This window comes from Eumetopias jubatus, unplaced genomic scaffold, assembly GCF_037043125.1.
Source record: "Eumetopias jubatus isolate StellerSeaLion01/CBP00866 unplaced genomic scaffold, mEumJub1_p1.0 scaffold_16, whole genome shotgun sequence".
NCBI classification, from domain to species: domain Eukaryota; kingdom Metazoa; phylum Chordata; class Mammalia; order Carnivora; family Otariidae; genus Eumetopias; species Eumetopias jubatus.
Genome location: NW_028274822.1, coordinates 65,080,641 through 65,103,200, shown reverse-complemented (window position 1 = coordinate 65,103,200; position 22,560 = coordinate 65,080,641). Strand labels below are relative to the sequence as shown.

At 38.4% G+C, this 22,560-nt stretch overlaps 1 protein-coding gene across 1 annotated transcript in view; it reads right to left on the bottom strand.

The window, feature by feature from the left end:
- Positions 1-22,560, bottom strand: part of CLTCL1 (clathrin heavy chain like 1) — a 102,055-nt gene that overhangs the window by 64,690 nt on the left and 14,805 nt on the right. The window contains exons 5-6 of the mRNA XM_088019399.1: positions 14,503-14,771; positions 1,086-1,247 (exon numbers count right to left, since the gene is read on the bottom strand). Coding sequence (XP_087875525.1) covers positions 1,086-1,247; positions 14,503-14,771 — 431 coding nt within the window. The remainder of the gene's footprint in view (positions 1-1,085; positions 1,248-14,502; positions 14,772-22,560) is intronic.

Sequence of the window (22,560 nt, the reverse complement as noted above, 5' to 3'; positions counted from 1 at the left end):
TAGCCACAGCTCTGCCCTGAGGGGACCTGCCTGCCTCACGGCTGAGTCCAGGAGATAAGTGGGCACACCTGTCTTACAGGGGGCTTGTTCTGATGTGCTCTTCTTCACAGGGAGCTCGGTGGGACAGGTTCTGCCCTTGCAAGGATGCCTGTGGCTGCCCAGCTCTGTCTGTGACAAGGCGGAAAGCCTCAGTCTAAAGTGATAGGGTAGAGCAAGCTCTTTGTGCAGGCTGATATTTTTGCCTGACTCCTATTTTTCTACTGGTTCTCAACTAAGGAGGGCATGATGTATATTACACAGGAGACCAAAGTATCCAATTAAGAATATTTAAGATGAGGAAGTTTGGGACCACATACTGATTTAGTGTTCTTCTTTGGGGAACACTTCAGGGCTAGTGACGAACTCAAAATAATGATTTCATGAAGTATTTCTGACAAGAGTATACTAAGATAAGGACCATGTTTTGAGGCCACTCTTCAGGTGAGTGATGCAACCCTGGAACCGCAGGTCTCCCCAACATCCTGAACTCTTATACCTCACGTCTCTGCCCATCGCAGCCCTGCCAAACAGATGCTAGCCATGTGCTCGAGCCTAATAAAACTCAACCTGCTCCCAGAGCAAGGCCTCCTCTCTGCAGCTCCCCTGGGGTCCCACCCCAACCCCACCACCTGGCCAGAACCACACAGGACTCACGCCTTAGGTTAGGATAGCATGCACTGGTTCTTTCACAGCTGTTGCCTCCATGAGACTGCTGTGTGAAAGCAGAAACCATGTGTGCCTAGCCCATGCTCAACAGCCTCTCAACCAGGATTTTTAGGGCAAAGGGACCAATTAATTGGTAGCTGACCTCACGTTACTGATTTTACAAAGACTGGCAGTGAAACCACCAACATGACAATAGGTGAGTTGTTCTAAATACTGTTAAGGGCCTTCATTTACATGAAGCACCTGCAGGTCGTTGCCCACTCCCAATTATAAACTGGTTTTGAAATGTTGGCTAAGTAGCTACCAATTTACACTTGTACAGACTCCTAACACTGACTCAGGACACTTTTCTGAGGGAGAAGACAAAGTGGAGAGCTTACCTTGCCCCCTGCGGGACTACGTACAGCAAAGCAGAAAAGAGTGGCAGGCTTGGTATTCCCCTCACTCTTGAACTCTGCAAAAGCAGCAGCATGGCCTTCTATGGGTTGTGAAACCTTCCTGTCCACAGAGTAGAGCTGCATTGCCCCAACTACACGGTTTTGCTAAGACAAGACATTTTGCAATGAAAGAGAGAAAAGAGAGGATATAAATTGTTAAAATAAATGTTTCTAAAATGAAAGTTTCATACGTTGATATAGTTTCTCTAATAAAAAACAAGCCTATTAGATATTAACGACACGATATAACTCTAAATTTGATGTGGAAAGATGGCTGCAAACACCAGGGGAAAAAATAAGACTACAAAACAGTAAGATAGATGGTCCCAAACTGTTAAACGTAAAATGTGTGTATACACATAGGTATGCGTTTATACGTATGTCTGTGTATATGTGTAAGTGTACATTCAATGTTTGTATATGTAAATCTATATATACATACATTCTATGCATACACATAAGTATTCATATAAAGTAAGCCTTGGGAAGAAAAACTCTAAAGTGTTAAAAGAGTAGTTTAATCAGGAGGAAGAGATTATGGGCTAATTTTGATAATTGGGTTTTCTGAAATTTATAAATAGCAAAAATTATATTTAATAAACCCCAATAAGGCTACTATCTTTTATAAAACTTAGAACTTACATTTTCTAGCAAAGAATTTCAATATATTTGTATCCGATGTCAAATGCTCAAAAAGCTAAGTAAAGAGACGTTTACAACTAAATGAGACATGACAGCATCACAGCTCAAGTTCCTAGAATTTAACAATCAAATCGCCACCCCAGCCGAATGAGCCCCGATGCAGTCTCTGTGGGTAAATTCAGATCCTCAGTGTATCTGCCACCTACCCCCACTCCTTAAAAAGGGAAACAAAGGCTTCAATATTTTTCTTTTTAAGGAAATTGTCCTTTGTACTTTTCTACTGCAGAGACTTATGCTGAAGTACTATGCAAAGTACCAATTCATGCTACAACACGGATGAACCTTGAAAACATGTGAAGTGAAAGAAGCCATTCACAGAGGTCACATATGAAATATCCAGAATAGGGAAATCCAGAGAGACAAGAGTAGACCGGTGGTTGCCAAGGGCTGGAAGGAGGGAGAAATAGGGAAGCAACTGGTAGACAAATGTGTGCACTCTAACAGAAGAATGAACAAGAAAATTTTTAAATAAGAGTAAGGACAGGACAAGACATTCCCTCCCAGGTGAGGATGGGAAGACTGGAGACAATACAGAGAGAGTACCTTTGAGTCCCAATGCTAGAGAAGACTAAAGCCAAGAAGAGGTGGAGCATAGAGAACACCTGAGATCAAGACTGAGACCTGGACTCCCGCACTGCCTGTCCTCATGGACCCACCCAGAGGCTACATGTGTAGCCTTGGGCCAGGGATCTGCTTCTGAGCTTTAAGGCTCCTGCCTGGTAAAGTCCACCTCGCAGGGGTGCTGAGTATTGTGTGCTTTGGGAAAGGGCATATTGAGGACTGTAGCTGACAAAGACTCAATGCAAAAATGCTTCCTTCTGTGCCAGGCACCATGCAAGGGACTAAGGATAAGGAAAGTGAATGTGACCCAGACCCTTAAGGACACACGATAAGGGTTTCTGGCAAGAAAGCAAGAGGGTGCTAAGTGTTATGGCCCAGGATAGAGTAAGATGCTGTGACTCAGTTCACTCAGTCTGGTGGGCCAGGAAAGGTTTCCTGGTGACAGGTAAGCTGGAGTAGGTCACAAGGTGAAAAGGAAAAGCTGTTTCTAAGCGGAAACATTTGCAAACCCTTAGACAGGAAACATTTGCAAACGCTTAGACAGGAGGTTGCAAACTCTGGCCTGTGGGCCAAAATCCACCCTCCATGTTCTCCTATCTCCTTTTTGTTGAGATGACATTCACATAACCTAAAACTACCCATTTTAAAGGATTCAATTCAGTGGCATTTAGAATATTCACAGTGTTGTGCATCTATCACCTCTGTGTAGTTTCAAAACATTTTCATCATCTAAAAAAATCCCTGTGCCTATTAAAAGTTAGTCCCCATCTCCCTGCCCCCCAGCCCCTGGCAACCACCAGTCTTTGTCTCTACAGATTTACCTAAATATTTCATATAAATGGAATCAAAATATGTGGCCTTTTGTGTCTGACTTGTTTCACTCAGTGAGGTTTTCCAGGTTTATCATGTTGTAGCCTGTTTCAGTACTTCATTCTTTTTTAAGCCTGAGTGATATTCCATTTTATGTATAAATCACATTTTGTTTATCCATTCATTCAGTGGTGAACATTTGGGTTGTTTTCATCTTTTAGCTATTACAAATAATGCTGCTATGAATATTTGTGCACAAGTTTTTGTATGGGTGTATTTTCATAATTTTTCTTGGATACATGCCTAGATGTGGAATTGCTAGGTCAAATGGTAACTTTATGTTAATTTTTTTTTGAGGAATCATCAATCTGTTTTCCACAGGAGCTGAACCATTTTACATTCCCACTGACATACAAGGATTCCAATAACTCTGCACCCTTGCCAATACTCATTACTTCCCATTAAAAAAAATTACAACCATCTCAATGGGTGGTACCTCATTGTGGTTTTGATTTGCAATTCCCCAGTGACTAATGATGTTGAACACCTTTTCATGTGCTTGTTGGCTATTTGTATATCTCTGGATAAATGTCTGTTCAAGCCTTTTGCCCATTTTCTAATTGGGCCATCTTTTTGTTGTTATAAGTGTTCTCTATATACTCTAGATACTAGACTCTTCTCAGATACGTGATTTACAAACACTTCCATTCTGTAAGTCTTGTCTTCACTTTCTTGACCATGTCTTTTGATTCACAAATGTTTTTAATTTTAAAAAGTCCAATTTACCTATTTTTTCTTTAGTTGCTCATGCTTTGGGTATTATATCTAAAAATCCATAGCCAAATACAAAGTCATGAATATTCCTCACGTCTTCTTCTAAAGGTTTTACAATTTTTCCTCTTATATTTTTACGTCTTTGATCTATTTTGAGTTAATTTTTAAGGATTTATTTATTTTGAGAGAGAGACTGAGAGCTGGAGGATGGGCAGAGAGAGAGAGAGAGAGAATCTTAAACAGGCTCCAGGCCCAGCTCAATCTCATGACCCAGAGATCATGACCTGAGCCAAAATCAAGAGTTGGACGCTCAACCGAGTCACCCAGGAGCCCTGAGTTAATTTTTATATATGGTACAAGGTAGGAATCCATTCTTCTGCATTTGAATATCCTGGTGTGCCAGCACCATTTGTTGAAAAGAATAGTCTTTCCCCATTGATTGGTCCTGCCATAATTATTAAAACTCAATTGGCCAGGGGCGCCTGGGTGGCACAGTTGGTTAAGTGTCTGACTCTCGGTTTTAGCTCAGGTCATGATCTCAGGGTCCTGGGATTGAGCTCCGCATCGGCATAGTGTCTGCTTGAGATTCTATTTCTCTCTCTCTGCCCCTCCTGCTCATGCTGTCTTTCTCTCTAAATAAATAAATAAAATCTTTAAAAAAATCAATTGGCCACAGATGTATGGTTTATTCCTGGACTCTCAGTTCTATTCCATTGGTCTACATGTCTATCCTTATCCCCATGGGTTTTTGTTGTTATTGCTGAATACTTGTTTGATAGTATGATACAATAAGAAATATATATTCAGTCTTTGTCCCTTGTTCCTGGCAAAGAACTCCTAAAACCCTTGAAATTTCCTAAGTGATATGAGTGAGAGGTGCATCACCATGACACAAAAGCTTACGGGGGGCCTTAGATAGCTTCCAGTTTGGAACTTTCAGTCCCACCACATTCTGACCTCTAGGAAAGGGAATGGGGGCTGGAGACAGAGCTAATCACCAATGGGCAATGAAAATCTACATAGAAACCCCTGAATTAGAGAGTTCAGAGAACTCCTATCATCAAGGTGCTGGGAGGGTGGAGGGCCTATACCCCTCCATGCATACCCCTTTCCTCCCTGCCTTGCCTTATGCGTCTCTTCCATTTGGCTGTTCCTAAGCTGTATTCTTTTTAATCAACCAGTAATAGTAAGTAAAGTGCCTTCCTGGGTTATAGGAGCCATTCTAGCAAATTAACAAACCGGATAAGGGGGTTGTGGGAACCTCTGATTTATAGCTTGTTGGTCAGAGGTGCCGGTGGCCTGGGACTTGAGACTGGCATCTGAAGGCATGGGGGCAGTCTTGTGGGATTGAACCCTTAACTTGTGGGGTCTGCACTAATTCTTGGACATCCAGTTGGTGTCCACAGAGAATCAGAGAACTGTTTGGTGTAGAAAAGCCAACACCTTTGGTGTCAGAAGTATAGTGAGAGTAAAAACAGTTTTTAGCTTGAATTTTTTTATTTGTTGGTTTTTATTTTTGTCAGTAAAGCACAAATAAGTAACACTGTGATTTATAATCTTTTCTTTTAAAATATTTTTCAAACACGATGATTTCCTTATAAATGACCATGATTCCTAAAGGTATTTTTAACAACTTTATTGAGATATATTTCACTTACCACATAATTCACTCATTTGAAATATACCATCCAATGTTTTTTAGTTTATTCGTAGGATTGTACAACCATCACCACAATGTACTTTCAAGACACTTTCATCCCTTAACAGAAACCTCATTAGCAGCCAATCCCCATTCCTACCTCCCACGCTCCACCCCCAGTCAAAGCAACTACTTATCCATTTTCTATCTCTGTAGATTCTGAATGTCTCATAAAAATGGAATCATACAGTATGTGTTTTTTTGTGTGTGTGCTGACATGTTTCACTTAGCTTAATATTTCCAAGATTAAGCATGGTCATGGTATATAGCATATATCAGTAGAGATGACTCTTGAGCAATGTGAGGGTTAGGGTCATGGACCCCTGACACAATCAAATCCAGTATAACTTCTGATTCTCCAAAAACTTAACTACTAATAGCTTACTGTTGACCAGAAACCTTAGCAATAACATATAGTCAAATAACACATATTTTGTGTTACATTATACACTGCATTCTTAACAATAAAGCTAGAAAAAAGAAAATGTTGAGAAAATATATTTACAGTACTATGCTGTATTTACTGAAAAAAATTTGTGTATAAGTAAACCCATGCAGTTGAAACCCATGTTGGTCAAGGGTCAACTGTACTTCATTTATTTTTATTGTCAAATAAATATTCAACTGTATGGATGTACATTTTATTTATGCATTTATCAGCTGATGGACATTTGGATTGTTTCCACCCTTTGGCTAAAGTAAATAATGTTATAACTGATGGTTACCAGAGGGGAGGTGGGTGGGTGGGTGGGGGAAATGGGTTAAATAGGTGATGCAAATTAAATTAAGGAGTGCACTTGTGATGAGTACCAGGTGTTGTACTGAAAGTGTTGAATCACTATGCTGTATACTTGAAACTAATATTACACTGTATGTTAACTAACTGGAATTTAAATTAAAACTTAAGGGGGGGGTGCACCTGGGTGGCTCAGTTTCAGTTACATGTCCCACTCTCAATTTTGGCTCACATCATGATCTCAGGGTTGTGGGATCGAGTTCTCTGTTGGGGTCCGCACTCAGTGCAGAACTACTTAAGACTGTCTCCCTCTCCTTCTGCACCTCCCTCACTAGTACTCTAATATAAATAAATAAATCTTAAAAAAAAACAAACTTTAATGGGTGCCTAGGTGGCTCAGTCAGTTAAGCATCCAACTCTTGATGTCGGTTCAGGTCATGATCTCAGGGTTGCCAGACCTAGCCCAGCACTGGGCTCTGCACTGGGCATGGAGCCTACTTAACTTTCTCTCTCTTCCTCTGCTCCTCCCTGCTCCCTCTCTAAAAAAAAAGTAAAACTTAAAAAAAAATAAAATATATAATATTGCTATGAACATTGTATGTAAGTTTTCAGTAACAATTTTTATCTTTTTTTTAAAGATTTTATTTATTTATTTGAGAGAGAGTGAGAGCCAGAGAGATCACAGAGGGAGAGGGAGAGGAAGAAGCAGACTTGCTACTGAGTAGAGAGCCTGATGTGGGGCTTGATCCCAGGACCCTGATATTATGACCTGAGCCAAAGGCAGACACTTAACTTACCGAGCCACCCAGGTGCCCCAGTAACAATTTTTATCTAAAGTCTATTTTATCTGATATTAAGAGAGCCAATCTGGCTCTTTTGGGTACAATTTGCATGGTATATCTTTTCCATCCTTTTTTCAACCCACTCTACCTTTAAAGTGTGTCTCCAGTAGACAGCATATATAGTTGGATTATGGTTTTTTTTTTTTTAATATTCTGCCAATGTGGGGCAGATTGGATCTCTTTGAGGTTCCTGGTTATGTAGATTAATGGTTTTCATCAAACTTGCTATGTTTGGGGCCATTATTTCTTCAAATATTCTTTCTTCCCCTTTCTCTCCTTCTTGTGGGACTTCCAGTATGTGTATTAGCCCACTTGATTGCATTCCACAAATCTATGAGTTTGTTGTTGTTTTTTTTTTTTTAAGTAGGCCCTGTGCCCAACATGGGGCTTGAATTCACAACCCTGAGGCCAAGAGTTGTATGCTCTACCAACTGAGCCAGCCAGGCATCCCATAGGTTTTTTTTTTTTTTTTTTAATACCTCCTGGTTCTTTATTGTTATGGTTTATGTGGAAAGACAATATTCTCATACTTTCCTTTAGTTTTTTGGGCATGCTTTCCATTAGTTCTTTGAAAATATTTAAAATAGCTGACTACAATCTTTTTGAAAGTAACTCCAATGTCTGGGCTTCCTCAAAACTTTACTACTTTTTCCCCCTCTGAGTATGGGCTATACTTTGTTTCTTCGCATCTTTCATTTTTGCTGTTGTTGAAAGCTAGAAATTTTAAATAACATAAAGTGACAACTCTGGAAATCAGATACTCCTCCCCTTCCTGGGCTTATTGTAGTTTAACAAATCTCCTGAACTAATTCTGCAGTCTGTATTCTTTGTCATATGTAGTCACTGAGGTCTCTACTGAGCTTAGTGGCCAGTTAATAATTTGAAAGAGATTCCTTAAATGCCTTGAGTCTCTGCCTTTGCTGAGAGAGTGTATGTGTGTTGAGACATGACTTCAATACTCTGGCAGGCGGTTTACAATACTACATTGGCCTTCAGCCTTCACACCCTGCTTGTACAGAGCCTCAAGATCAGACAGGGCTTATGGCCTTGTCAATTCTTTCTTGGACAGATGCACAGCTCTGTGCATGTACCTGGTCTTCTAGATTCCCAAGAATATGCTGAAACTTTTGAAAGCCCCCTATGAACATCTCATTCCACAGCTTTTCTTAATTTTTTTTAGCTGCCTTCTTATTTGCCTCAACTATTAACATCCCCACAGGCAGCTGTGATATTAAACAATTGCTGCTGATGGTATATCACAAGTGTCCCAGGAGATAAGGCCATTTGCACTGACCAAGAGTGAGTCAAGTCAAATAAAAGATAAGGTCTGTGAATGGAGATTTCCAAAAAACTACTAGACAGGTCATATAATGACATTTATCTGGGAAAGGTGCTTTTGGGGGACCATTCTTGCTTCCTTTAGAGGTTGTAAGGTTGCTGTATTTCACCAACTGGTGGAGATGTTGGTTCTCAAGGCCATCAGAACACTGTACAGGGGGGATGGGAATAGCACAAGTTAAAATGTCACCAAGCTTGCTATTCTGAGATGTAGCAAATTTTCTTAAATAAAAGTTCTTTGGATTTTTGTAAGCCTGTGGTTAATTTCCAGAACTCTGAAAAAGCTGATTTTGAGAATTTCTGCCAGCACTGCTTTTATGGAAGAGCAGATTTTCAAAGGTCGTTACTTCACCAGTCCTGCTGATGTCCTGCATATAATATTTTATGTGGATGTGGATTTACATTTCTCTTGGGTATATAACTAGGAGTGGAATTCCTAGGTCACATGGTAACTCCACATTTAACTTTTTGAGGAATTGCTATTTTCCATCATAGCTGTGTGTTTTACATTCCCACCAGCAATGTATGAGGGTTCCAATTTCTCTACATCCTTGGCAACATTTGTTACTGGTGATCTTTTTGATTATAGCCATCCTAGTAGGTGTGAAGTGACACCACATTTTGTGGGGGATTTTCTGTTTTGTTTGTTTTTTAAGTAAGCTCTATGTCCAATGTGGGGTTTGAACTCATGACCTTGAGATCAAGAGTGGCACGCTCTACTGACTGAGCCAGCCAGCCACCTCTCACATTGTGTTTTCAATTTATATTTCTACGGGGCGCCTGGGTGGCTCAGATGGTTAAGCGTCTGCCTTCGGCTCAGGTCATGATCCCAGGGTCCTGGGATTGAGCCCCTCATTGGGCTCCTTACTCAGTGGGGAGTCGGCTTCTCTCCCTCTGCTTGCCGCTCCCTGATTGTGTGCTCTCTCTGTCAAATAAATAAATAAAAATCTTTAAAAACATTTATATTTCCACAATGACTAATGATGTTGAAAATCTTTTCATGTGTTATTGGCCATGTAGATAGCTTTCTGGAGAAATATCTGTTCAAATCATTTATCTATTTGTAAACTGGATTATTTGCCTTTTTTATTATTGAGTTGAAAGATTCTTCATATATATATTCTGGATACAAGTCCCTTATCAGATATATGATCTTGATATATTTTCTCCAAATGGCAGGTTATTTTTTCACTTTCTTGATGGTATCATTTATAGCACAAAAGATTTTAATTTTGCTTTTATATATTTTTCTTTTGTTGCTTATGCTTTTGATGTTGTATCTGCAAAGGTTCTGCTTAACTCAAGGTCACTAAGATTTGCTCCTATGTTATCTTCTAAGACTTTTACAGCTTCAGCTCTTACATTTGGGTCTGATCCATTTTGAGTTAATTTTTAGTATGATGAGAGGTAGGGGTTCAGTTTCACGCTTTTGTATATATGGATGTCCAGTATCCCCAAACCATTTGTTGAACAGACTATTCCTTCCTCTGTTGAATTGTCCTGGCATCCTTATCAAAAAAATCAACTGACCATAAATGTAAGGGTATTATTTCTGGACTCTCAATTCTACCTTATTGATCTATATGTCTATTCCTATCTTGGTACCATACTGTCTTGATTACTGTAGGTTTGTAGCAAGCTCTGAAACTGGGAAGTATGAGTACTCTTATTTTGTTGTTTTCATCATAGGGTCAGCTTATCAATTTCGAAAAAGAACTTAGCTGGTATTCTGATAGGGATTACAGTGAATTTGCAGATCAATCTGGGGAGTATTAACATCTTAAAAATATTAACTATTACGATCCAGGAACACGAGATGTTTTCCCATTTATTTAGATCTTAATTACTTTCAACAGTGTTTTGTAGTTTCAAGGATATAAGTTATATACTTCTTTTGTTAAATTTATTACTAAATATTTTATTCTTTTTGATGCTACTGTGAATGAAATTTCATTTTTGAATTGTTCATTGCAAGTGTGTAGGAACACAACTGATTTCTGTATACTGATCATATACTCTGTAACCTTGTACTTATTTGTTAGTTCTAGATTTTTTTTATTAGATACCTTAAGATTTTCAATATATAAAATCATGTCATCTGCAAACAGAGATAGTTTTAATTCTTCCTTTCAAATCAGGATGCCTCTTGTTCTTTTTCTGATTGCTCTAACTAGATCTCTAGTCTGATGTTGAACAGAAGTGGGAAAAGTGGTTATCTGTCTTGTTCTGATCTTGGGAAAACTTTCTGTCTATTAAGGATGATGCTAGCTGTGTGTTTTTCTTTAGATGCCCTTTATCAGGTTAAGGAAGTTCCTTTCTATTCCTACTTTGTTGAGCGTTTTTATCATGAAAGGTGTTGGGTTTTATCGTATGCTTTTTCTGTCTCTGCTGAGATGATCAAGTGGTTTTGTGTTTTATTCTATTAATACTGTTCATTATTTTAATTGATTTTTGGATATTAAACCTACCTGGTATTCCCAGATAAGTCCCACTTGGTGATGACATACAATTCGTTTTATATGTTGCTGGATTCAGTTCACTAGTATATTGTTGAAGATTTTTACATCTATAATCAGAGGAGATAGTGGCCTGCAGTTTTCTTGTGATATCTTTGATTGTTTTTGGTATCTGGCTACTAATGGCCTCACAGAATGAACTGAGACGTATTCCCTCCTCTTCAATGTTTTGGAAAAGTTTGTGAAGGATTAGTACTAGTTTTTCTTTGAATATTTGGTAGAATTAACCAGTGAAGCCATTTGGGTCAGAGTTTTTCTTTGTGGGTATTTTTTTCATTACTAATTGAGTGTCTTAACTTGTTGTATAGGCCTATTCAGATTTTCTATTTCTTCTTGAGTCATTTTCAGTAATCTGTGTCTTTCTGGGAATTAGTCATTTCATCTAAGTTATCTAATTTACTGGAACACATTATTCTTAGTATTCTCTACTAATCCTTTTTATTTCTGTATGGTTTGTCCCACCTGTTTTGGTAAATAAAGTTGTACTGGCATGAAGCCATGGCCATTCACTTACTATGGCTGCCTGTACTAAAACTTCACAGTTGAGTAGTTGTGACAGAAACCAAATATTTTTGGCCCACAAAGCAAAAAACATTTACTACCTAAGCCTTTATAGAAAAAAAATGTTGACCTCTGGCTAAGAAGAATAAAATAATACTTGAAGTACTCAGGTCAAACTGGAGCAAAGTGCTTTTGAGAAAGTATTAGAGGCAGTTAAAAAGTGTGGAATGAATTAACTGTGATCTAGTTTTATTTATAAGTATCAGCTCAAAGCTTCATTCCAACCCCTCAGACATCATCATTTCTGGGGGGACAAACACATTTCCAGACCAGATTCAGTACAAACACTGAGCTTCTTGAAATAAAGAGGAAATTCAAAAACAAAAAGTATCTAGGGCAAGTATTTGGGAAGAGTGATAAATGCTATATTGTGACTAGTTTTGTTCCTTGGTTGAGGGTCCTGTAAATCTAGGGGCCTCTTTCTGAAAGCAACATAAAGGCTCAAAAAGCATAGCTTTCTCACAGACTCTTGAAGAGCATGAAGGGCTAGGGAAGAGAGATCTTCCATCTCCCCTCCTGGCTTCACAAAGGTACAGTGAATCAGTTTTATCTTTTCATGCCCATACCACCTTAAAAATTTACGATGACAGCATATGTCATACAGATTTTACCTGTTTGTGACTCTCTCGCAATTCATCCCAGCATCTGCAGGTTCTGTGTAAGGTACGCTCCTCACCTGTCACATCACAAACACTCCCCGACTTCATTTCCATTAGCAACACCTGAACTGTCCGCAATCTCTGCCTACCATAAGGGCCAGCAACATCCAATTCCTTTCAGTGGGAAACCAAAGGTAGAGTTCCCACATGAGGAAAAACTCCATAAATAGTATCTATCTATGGTTAGTAACTCCCAAGAGGAAATTATTCCAGCTAACAGATGATACACCACAGAAAATATCCTAGGTGTAAAATTATTACTTTTATGGAAGCCTGGGCAATCAAACCCAAACAAGCTGCTATGGGTGAATCATTATAATGTTATTATCATGTGTAAGAGCAATGGGAATGCCCATTATTCCAGATATGATGTGAGGTTTCCTACAAATATATTGTCATTCCAGCTTAACCCTCAGCCCTGACAATAAGAAGTAACTGGGGCTGAATGGAAGCCATGGGTCTATCAGTAAAAGGCTCTGTGACTAAGTAAGTCCCTTAAATTACACCAAATAACTACCAGGTTACCTGAGGAGACAAACTTGCCAGTGTAATACAAAGATGAAGGGTTAGAGCAAAGGTATTTCAACTCTCCCTCATCTATGCCTCATTCTGAGATAAATGCTAGGCCATCATTGAACTCTCCCCTCCCCGAGAGGCATCCCATGCATCACCAAGTTCTAGCTATTTCACCTCTAAAATCTCAAGCCTTGCCTCGGGCACCTGGCTGGCTCAGTCATTAGACCATGTGACTCTTGATCTTAGGGTTGTGAGTTTTAGCCCCACACTGACTGTTGAGATATAAAATCTTAAGCCTTGCCTATCCTGTTCATCTCCAACACCAGTGCTTCCATCTAAATCACACATGGCTCACTTCTCCTGGGAGTTGCAGAGTGGAGGAGACTCCCAAAGTGGAGAGAAGTATTCTTTCCATCTTTGCTCACTCTTCACCTTTCTCATACATGTCTTTACTCCAGAACATGCTATAAGGCTTTCTTCCTGCATCTGCCTGTCAACTAGCTTCCCAGCCTCCAGTCTTCATGGTGGTCTCTCCTCAACATCACTGATTGCATTATTTCGACCCCATTATGCTGCAGAGAAGGAAAATAAATCTTATCACTCTCACTTGAAAATCTGCTGCAGAATTCCAACTGCCAGCAGCATGTACCTCAGTCTTGCCCCCACCCATCTCTCAGCCTTGCCCATCTAGCTGCGTCTTATGCATCCGATAGGTATCAGCCAAAGTGATGACCCCAGACTCCCAGAAAGAGCCATTCACAGTTTCCTTTCCAAGTGTACTTTTATAGCTGGCAAAATGCAACTTAGAGGCCCCCTCTGTTGTGGGTCCTCTCTGACCTAAGGTATTCTCTTATGGCTCCCACAGTACTCTCTTCAAATGTCTGACAGTCTTATAAGTGCTAGAATCCCCCATTTATACTTTTCCCACTAGGCTATGGAAGACCATTCAATGGCCAGAATTAGCTAATAAAGATCTAAAGCCAAACATCCTGTAGTCAAGTATCTGGTGACTGGATTAGCCACTAGGAATGAAAAAAGGAAGCACAGCAGAAAGTTACCACTTTCATCATAAAAGTATATGAATTAGTAGGGGCGCTTGGGTGGTGCAGTCAGTTTTAAGTGTCCAACTCTTGGTTTTGGCTCAGGTTGTGATCTCAGGGTTGTGAGATTGAGCCCCACACATCAGGCTCTGTGCTCAATGAGGAGTCTGCTTAAGACTTTCTCTCCCTCTCCTCCCTCTGCCTCTCCCTCCTGTGCTCGCTTGCTCTCTCTAAAATAAAAAAATAAATCTTTAAAAAAGTATATGAATTAGTAATATTCCATTAAAGCCCTTAAAATAGAGTCCCAAAACTACTTCCCATAAACCTATAGGTACCAAGTGGCTCTACAAAATTCCTCAACAATTCACTTCTCAAAACTGTGCCCGAAATTGTTTACAGGATGAATATCCGTAATCTGATGGAATACAGTAGAGTCAATGGGCCAAAGGTAAATTAAAATTCTTATATGATCCAAAGTTTGGATTTCTTGTAACCTCTATTTCTCTTAGGGTTGGGCCTATTTCTTCTGCCTCACATCTGTACCAACTTCAGTATAACACCTCTACATTGCATCAGACCAGTTCCTGAAGGCAGCCAAAAGCTTACCTGAGCCGAGATGCCAATGAGGAGCAGCCACTTCTGGTACTCGTCAGTCCGGTAGTGGATCATCTGGCATCCTGCCAAACTGGCATGTCTATCAAACATCTTCACGGGTTGAGAGTCACCTTCCATGCTCCAGTGGTAGACTGTGGTCTCAGTCACTAGGGCAACAGTGTTCACAGAGACCCATTTCCAGAAAACCACCTCTTCTGCCATTGTATGAGACTTCATTTTACTCTTCATTTCAATATTAAAGATTTGAAGTGTCTTCCCAGCTAATATTTGATGTGATGAAGATTAAAGATAAAAATATGAAAGACAAATTCTTACACTCTTAATTCTGAATCCTTTTGATTATTACTTTAAGTTGTACTACTTACAGCTAATCTTAGATTAAGAAAGGAAAAGAGCTGCCTGAGTGCAATTAACCACACTTTGATGTCTTAATATTGAGAAGAGTCTTCTTCAGAAGAACGTAAAAGTGTATGAATACAGAATGTATGAATAACAATCAGAAATTAGTTCTTTGGAAGCAACTATCAAGACAATCAGTTTTAAATTGGTATCTTCTAGTTTTAAAATACTTCCTGGATAAGTTAGCAAAAACAAGACCTTCTTTCTTTGTCTGGTGTCTCCAACTTTCAGGAAAGAATACTATCATCCCTTCAGATTAAACATCTCCAGATAACAGGGTCATTTTGTCTTAAATTTCTTAAAAGCTGTCAAATAGAATTTTCTACAATGTTGGAAATGTTCTGTACTTACACTACCAGTACAGAAGACACTAACTACACGTGGCTATTAGGCATTTGAAATGTGCCTGGTAAGACACATTTAAGGAAACTGAGCTTTCACTTTCATTTAACTTTAATTAATTTAAATTTTGAAACAGCCTCACATGGCTAGCATCCAATAGGACAGCTAGGTTTTAGAAAAAGGCTTTAGCATCCATCCTCTGGCAAGAGACTCATATTGTTTCCACCTCTGATAAAAAGCTGAGTTCTGATCTTTGTATCTGCAAAACTGAAAGCTAACATGAAATACTGCTTCCCCCCAAATCAGGACAAACAAAAGGATTATTTCTCTGACCACTTCTATCTGGCAGTGTACTGGATGTCCTAGCTACTATAATAATGCAAGAAAAGTGAAAGGCATAAAGATGAAGAAGGAAATAAAACTGCATTTATTCACAGACAACATTACTGTTTACAAAGAAAATCCTAAGGAATCTACCAATCTACAAAGCCATTATCAGAACTAATATGTGACTATTAACAATACTGCAGGGTATGAGGTCAATATACAAAAATATCAATTGAATTTCTAGAAGCTAGTAGCAAACAATTTGGAAATAAAAATTTTAAAAGAACTGTAATATCACTAAAAGGAAAAAAAATCCCTGTCAACCAAGAATCCTATATCCAGCAAAACTGTCTTTCAAATATGAGGGAGAAAATAAGACATTCCAAGATAAACAGAAGCTAAGGGAGTCTGTAACTACTAGCATTAAAGGAAGTCATGCAGATTGAAATGAAAGGACATTAGATAGTAACTTAAAGCCATATGAAGAAAGAAAGATCTCAATAAAGGTAAATACATGGGTAGTTATAAAAGCTTGTACTATTGTAATTTTGGTTTATAACTCCACTTCCTGTTTTCATCATAATTTAATAGACTAAAACATTAAAAAATCAATGAGTAGTCTAAAAGCTAGTATTATAACTGGTGTGTAACTACACTTTTTGTTTTCAATATAACTCAAGAGACGAATGCATTAGAAAGAATTACTCATTTATGTTTTTGGATAAATTATGTATAAAGATGTAATTCTGTGACAGTAACAATAAAAGAGGGGGAATGGAGATGTAAAGGAACAGAACTTTTGTATGTTATTGATGTTAAGCTGGTAAAATTTCAAATTAAACTGTTATAACTTCAGGATGTTAAATATAGTTCCCATAGCAAACATAAAAAATAGCTATAGAATGTACACAAAAGAAACAAGAAGAAATTTAAATGTTTTCACAAAAAAAAAATCAACTAAACATAAGCAAAGACAGTAACGCAGGAAATGTAAGACAAAAAAGTATAGAGTATATAGAAAACAAATAGTAAAATGATAGAAGTCCTTCCTCATCAGTAATACATTAAATGTAAATGGATCAAAAGACATAGACTGGCGGGCCACCTGGGTGGCTCAGATGGTTAAGCGTCTGCCTTTGGCTCAGGTCATGATCCCAGGGTCCTGGGATCGAGCCCTGCATTGGGCTCCCTGCTCAGTGGGGAACCTGCTTCTCCCCCTCCCTCTGCTTCTCCCCCTGCTCATGTTCTTTCTCTCTGTGTCTCAAATGAATAAATAAAAAAACCTTAAAAAAAAAAAGACATAGACTGGCAGAACAGATATAAAAACATGATTCAACTATATGCTGTCTACAAGACTCACCTTAGATCCAAAGACACAAAGAGGTCAAAAGTGAAAGGATGAAAAAAGATATTCCATGTAAATTGTAATCAAAAGAGAGCAGGGATGGTTAATTTCAGACAAAATAAACTTTGAATCAAAAAAGACTGAAAGCAACAAAGAAACACATCATGCTAAGTGAAATAATCCAGTCATAAAAAAACAAATACTGTATGATTCTAACATATATTAGGTATGTAGACTAGCCAAAATCATAGAGACAGAAAGTAGAATGGTGGTTTCTGGGGACTGGGAGAGGAAGGAATGAGCAGTTACTGTTTAATGAGGACAGTGCTTCAGTTTTGCAAAAGGAAAATAATTCTGAAGGTGGATGGTCCTGATGGGTGTACAACAATATGAATGTATTTTAAGACCACTGACCTATACACTAAAAAACGGTTACAGTAATAAATCTCATTATATGTATTTAGCCACAATTCTTAAAAAATGAAAAAACCTGGAGATTTCAATACCCCACTCTCAATAATAAAACAACTAAACAGAAAAATATACTTGAACACTACCGACCAATTCAACCTAACATCTTTACAACACATTAGCCAACAAGAAAATACAATACATTCTTTCCAAGTATATCTGAAACATATTCTAAGATAGATCATATGCTGGGCTATAAAAAAAGTCTCAAGAAATTTTAAATTTTGAAATCATATAAAATAAGTGATCTGATTACAACAAAATTATTAAAAATCAACAAAGTATGAGATATTCCCAAACTGTGGAATTCAACCACACACTTCTAAATAACCCATGGGTCAAAGAAGAAATTACAAACAAAATCAGAAAATATATTGAAATGAATTAAATAAAAAGCACAACATATCAATTTTGGGGTTGCAGCTAAGGCAGTACTTAAAGAAAAATATATTATTTTAAGCATCAAGATCAGAAAGGAAGATCTCAAATCAATAAAGTTTCCACGTTAATAAACTACAAAAAGAGCAAACTAAACCCAAAGCAACAAAAAATAAGAATTAAGAGTAGAGCAAAAATCAAGGAAAGAAAAAAGAAAAATAATAAAGGAAAATCAATAAAACAAAAGTTGGCTTTTCACAACAATCAAGAAAATGGGACACCTGGGTGGCTTAGTCAGTTAAGCATCTGCCTTCGGGGGCGCCTGGGTGTCTCGGTCGGTTAGGCGTCTGCCTTCGGCTCAGGTCATGATCCCAGGGTCCTGGGATCGAGCCCCGCATTGGGCTCCCCGCTCTGCGGGAGGCCTTCTTCTCCCTCTGCCACTCCCCCTGCTTGTGTTCCTGATCTCGCTGTGTCTCTCTCTGTCAAATAAATAGGTAAAATCTTTAAAAAAAAAAAAAAAAATCTGCCTTTGGCTCAGGTCATGATCCCAGCATCCTGGAATTGAGTACCGCATCAGGCTCCTTGCTCAGTGGGGAGTTTGCTTCTCCCTCTGCCTGCTGTTCCCCCTGCTTGTGCTCTCTCACTCTGACAAATAAATGAAATCTTAAAAAAAAAATTGACAAGCCTTAGACTGATCAAGAAAAAAAGGTAAGACCCAAATTACCAAAATCAGAATTAAAGAGAGGACATCATAGGTGATCTTGAAAAAATTAAAAGGATTATGAGTGAATAGTATGAACAATTTTATGTCAACACATTAGAGGACTTAAATAGAGGACTTGGACATAAATTCCTAGAAAGATAAATTACCAAAACTGACACAAGAAAGAAAATCTGAACAGATTTACAGCAAGTAAAGGAATTCTTAGTTTAAAATCATCTAACAAAGAAAAACCCAAGCTCAGAAGGCGTTCACTGTTGAATTCCATCAAATACTCAAAGATGGTAAAGTAACAAGTCTTTCACAAACTCAGAAAGCAGAAAAGGGACCACTTCCCACCTCATTCTGTGGGCCAATACTAACCTAATTCCAAAGTCAGAGATATCACAAGAAACCACAGACCAATTATCACAAAAATAGACAGAAAAGTCCTTAAAATAGGAGTAAACCAAATCCAGCTACACATAAAAACAATCATGGGGCACCTGGATAGCTCAGTCGGTTAAGCCTGTGACTCTTGGTTTCGGCTCAGGTCATGATATCAAGGTTGTGAAATCAAGCTGAACCCTGTGTAGGGCTCTGCGCTCAGTGCAGAGTCTGCTGGAGATTCTCTCCCTCTTCCTCCCCTTCCCCTACTCCCCCCCACCACGCACTCTCTCTCTAAAAATAAATAAATAAAATCTTAAACTATTTTGAAAAATACAAAGTTGGAATACCAACACTGATTTCAAAGTTACCATAAAGCCATAGTAATCAAGTAATTGGCACAAGGTTGGGCATATGGATCAATGAAACAGAATTGAGAGTCCAGAAATAGATCTTTCTATTTATGGTCAATTGACTTTTACCAAAGGTGCCTAGATAAATCAATGGGGAAGAACAGTATTTTCAACAAAAAAAGTATTTTTTGTTGCTTTGGGTTTAGTTTGCTCTTTTTGTAGTTTATTAACGTGGAAACTCACTTTATTGACTTGGGTGGGACAACTGAATGCCCCTACCCCACCAAAAAAGGAGGAGGGGGAGGGGGAGGCAGCGGCGAGGAAGATGAAGAAGTCGAAGAGGAAGAAGAAGAGGAAGAAGAGGAAGAAGCAGCAGTAGCAGCAGCAGCTTACATCCTTACCACACACCATACACAAAAATTAACTCAAAACAGACTATGGACCTAAATATAAGAGTTAAAACTAAAAAACCATTAGAAGAAAAAATAGAAAATCATCATGATCTTGGGTTAGGCTAAACACTCTCAGGTAGGACTCCAAAATCATGATCCATTAAAGAAAAAAATTGGTAAACTGGACGTTATCAAAATTAAATTTTTTTCTTCAAAAGATATATTAGGAAAATAAAAAGATGAGCTACAAATTGTGAGAAAATATGTAGATCACATAGTTGATACATAAAGAACCCCTAAAATTCAATAAGACAAATAAGCCAGCTAAGAAATGGACAAAAGATTTAAACAGACACTTCTCTAACAAGATACATGAATGGCAAAAAAATAAAAAAAGATATACAAATGGAATAATAAAATAAAAATATATATAAAAATATATAAATAATAATATATAATATAAAATAAAAAATAATAAAAAATATCAAGTTTGCATATATGTTGCAAAAACTAGAATCCTCATACATTGTTGGCAGGAATGTAAAATGGTACAGCCATTCTGGAAAACAGTTTGGTGGTATCTTAAAAAGCTAAAAAAATTTACCATATGATCCAGCAATTCCACTCCTAGATATACATCCACACAAAGACATAAAGGCAAGTGTTCATAGCAGCAATATCCTTAATGTCCAAAAACTGGAACCAATTCAAATGTCCATTAAATTGGTAAACAGAGAAACAAAATGTGATATATCCATGGAAAAATGGAGTACTGGAATCTTACCCAACCATAAAAAGGAACTAACTACTAATACAAGCTACAATGTGGATGAACCTCAAACATACTATGCTAACTGAAGGAAGTCAGATATAAAAGACTGTATGTTGTATGATTTCATTATCTGAAATGTCCAGAAATGGCAAATCTATGGAGCCAGAAAACAGATCAGTAGCTGCCTAGGGTTGAGGGTGGGAGTGGAGAATGACTGCAAACGGGAATAAAGGAACTTTTTGGGGTAGTAATGTTCTAAAACCAGAGCATGGTGGTGGTTCCAAACTCAATAAATTTACTAAAAATCGCTGAACTCTACACTTAGAATAAGTGAATTTTGTGTCATATAAATTATACCTGAATAAAATGATTAAGAAAGAAAAAAAGACTAGACTAAAAGTTCAACTGTAGCATGGGGGTACCTTTTAGTTTCAAAAAGCCTGGGATCACAGAGGAAATTTCCTCTAGTTCAAAAACCTGTCAAGCTGTCCTTAGACTGGTTAAAAAGAACTTCCTTTACATGATATGCAAAATATTTAGCAACACAAAGAATAAAACAAAACAAGAAAACCCTACCAACCTCCTTTAGGAATCAACCTGCTGTCATGACAGATTCTGTTGTCAGGGTGAAGAATGTGCTACCACAAGGGGGCTCCATCTTACCACCTCTCCCCTCCCGACCTGGGCCAAGAGTTAACTGCTAGGCTGGCACTATTATAAGCCGATATGCAATCTACCTCCAAAAATTAAGGGAAAAAGGTAGTGTTTGTAAAAAGAAGCACACATGAATATTCAAAGGGCTATGTTTCATAATAAAAGTAAAAAATATACTTGGGCCAGTAATGCAAGTAGTCAGTTAACTTTTTCTATATAGGGACATATAAGATCTTTGTCACATATTTGTCTGTTTTTACAACTCTTTAAAATTATAAAAACCATTCTTAGGTTGGGGCTGTACAAAACCCAACAGTTTACTGATCCCCTCACTTAGAGTATTAATGTTCCATTAAGATGATGAGCAACTGGGGCTTCTGGGTGGCTCAGTCGTTAAGCGTCTGCCTTTGGCTCAGGTCATGATCCCAGGGTCCTGGGATCGAGCCCCACATCAGGCTCCCTGCTCGGCGGGAGGCCTGCTTCTCCCTCTCCCACTCCCCCTGCTTGTGTTCCCTCTCTCGCTGTGTCTCTCTCTGTCAAATAAATAAATAAAATCTTTAAAAACAAAAAAAGATGATGAGCAACTGATGAAGAATTCTTACCCCCCCCCACCACCACTTCCTGCTCTTTTAGTCAAAGGTAAAAATGTATCTCTGGCTTTAAAATATTCACCACAAAAGCACCAGTAGAGACAGTCTGAAGAGAGACTGGGGTGAGTGAATCTGCTCCAAGCTTCTCCAGAAGGAGGGGCAGTGGTATGGGCTGAGCACTTCAAGAGCTCTCAGCCAGATTAAAGGACAAACTGTGAAGGCGGACCTTTTTAAAAAAGAGGTCCATCTCATCACAAGCCTCTTTCCAATCACAAGACTTCACCAGTCAAAATGGGGTATCTGTGAGACTCAAGACCAGGCCCCTTGACTTCACTTTCAGCTTTCACACTGGGATCTATGGAACAGCTAAGTCATATGAAACAATAAAAGTATAATTATCTCTGTTGTTGTATCTCTGTAATTCACCTGCTGTACAAATACCTTAAAAAAAAAAAAAGACAGTTTTCCTCATTTTGGTCTAGGGTCTTTGAAACACAGTGCTACACTTGCCCACAATTTGTACTACAAGGGTCCAAGATCATCCTAATGGCCACAAGATTGCAGTAAAAATAGGATACTTATAATTTTATCACTTTGGTTCCATAGCTCACACTTCCTCATGCAAAAGAAAACAGCACTCAATTACTATAGCTGAAAAAATTCATATGAACACTGAGAATGAAAAAAAAAAAGGAGCCGCTCCTGCCATCAGAAAGCTGGCCTGGTCCTCACAGCCAGGCCATGTTGCTCTCCTAGTGGACACAAAGCATCTCAGAGAACAACTTCAGACAAGTCCCTCTAAGACCATGATAAAGTGAGACAAAGCAAGGTTGCCTCAGAATTTTACCAAGTACAGACAAAAACAAGGTAAATGTGCAACGCACAAAATACTAAACAGCCTGGGCGCCTGGGTGGCTCAGTTGGTTAAGCGACTGCCTT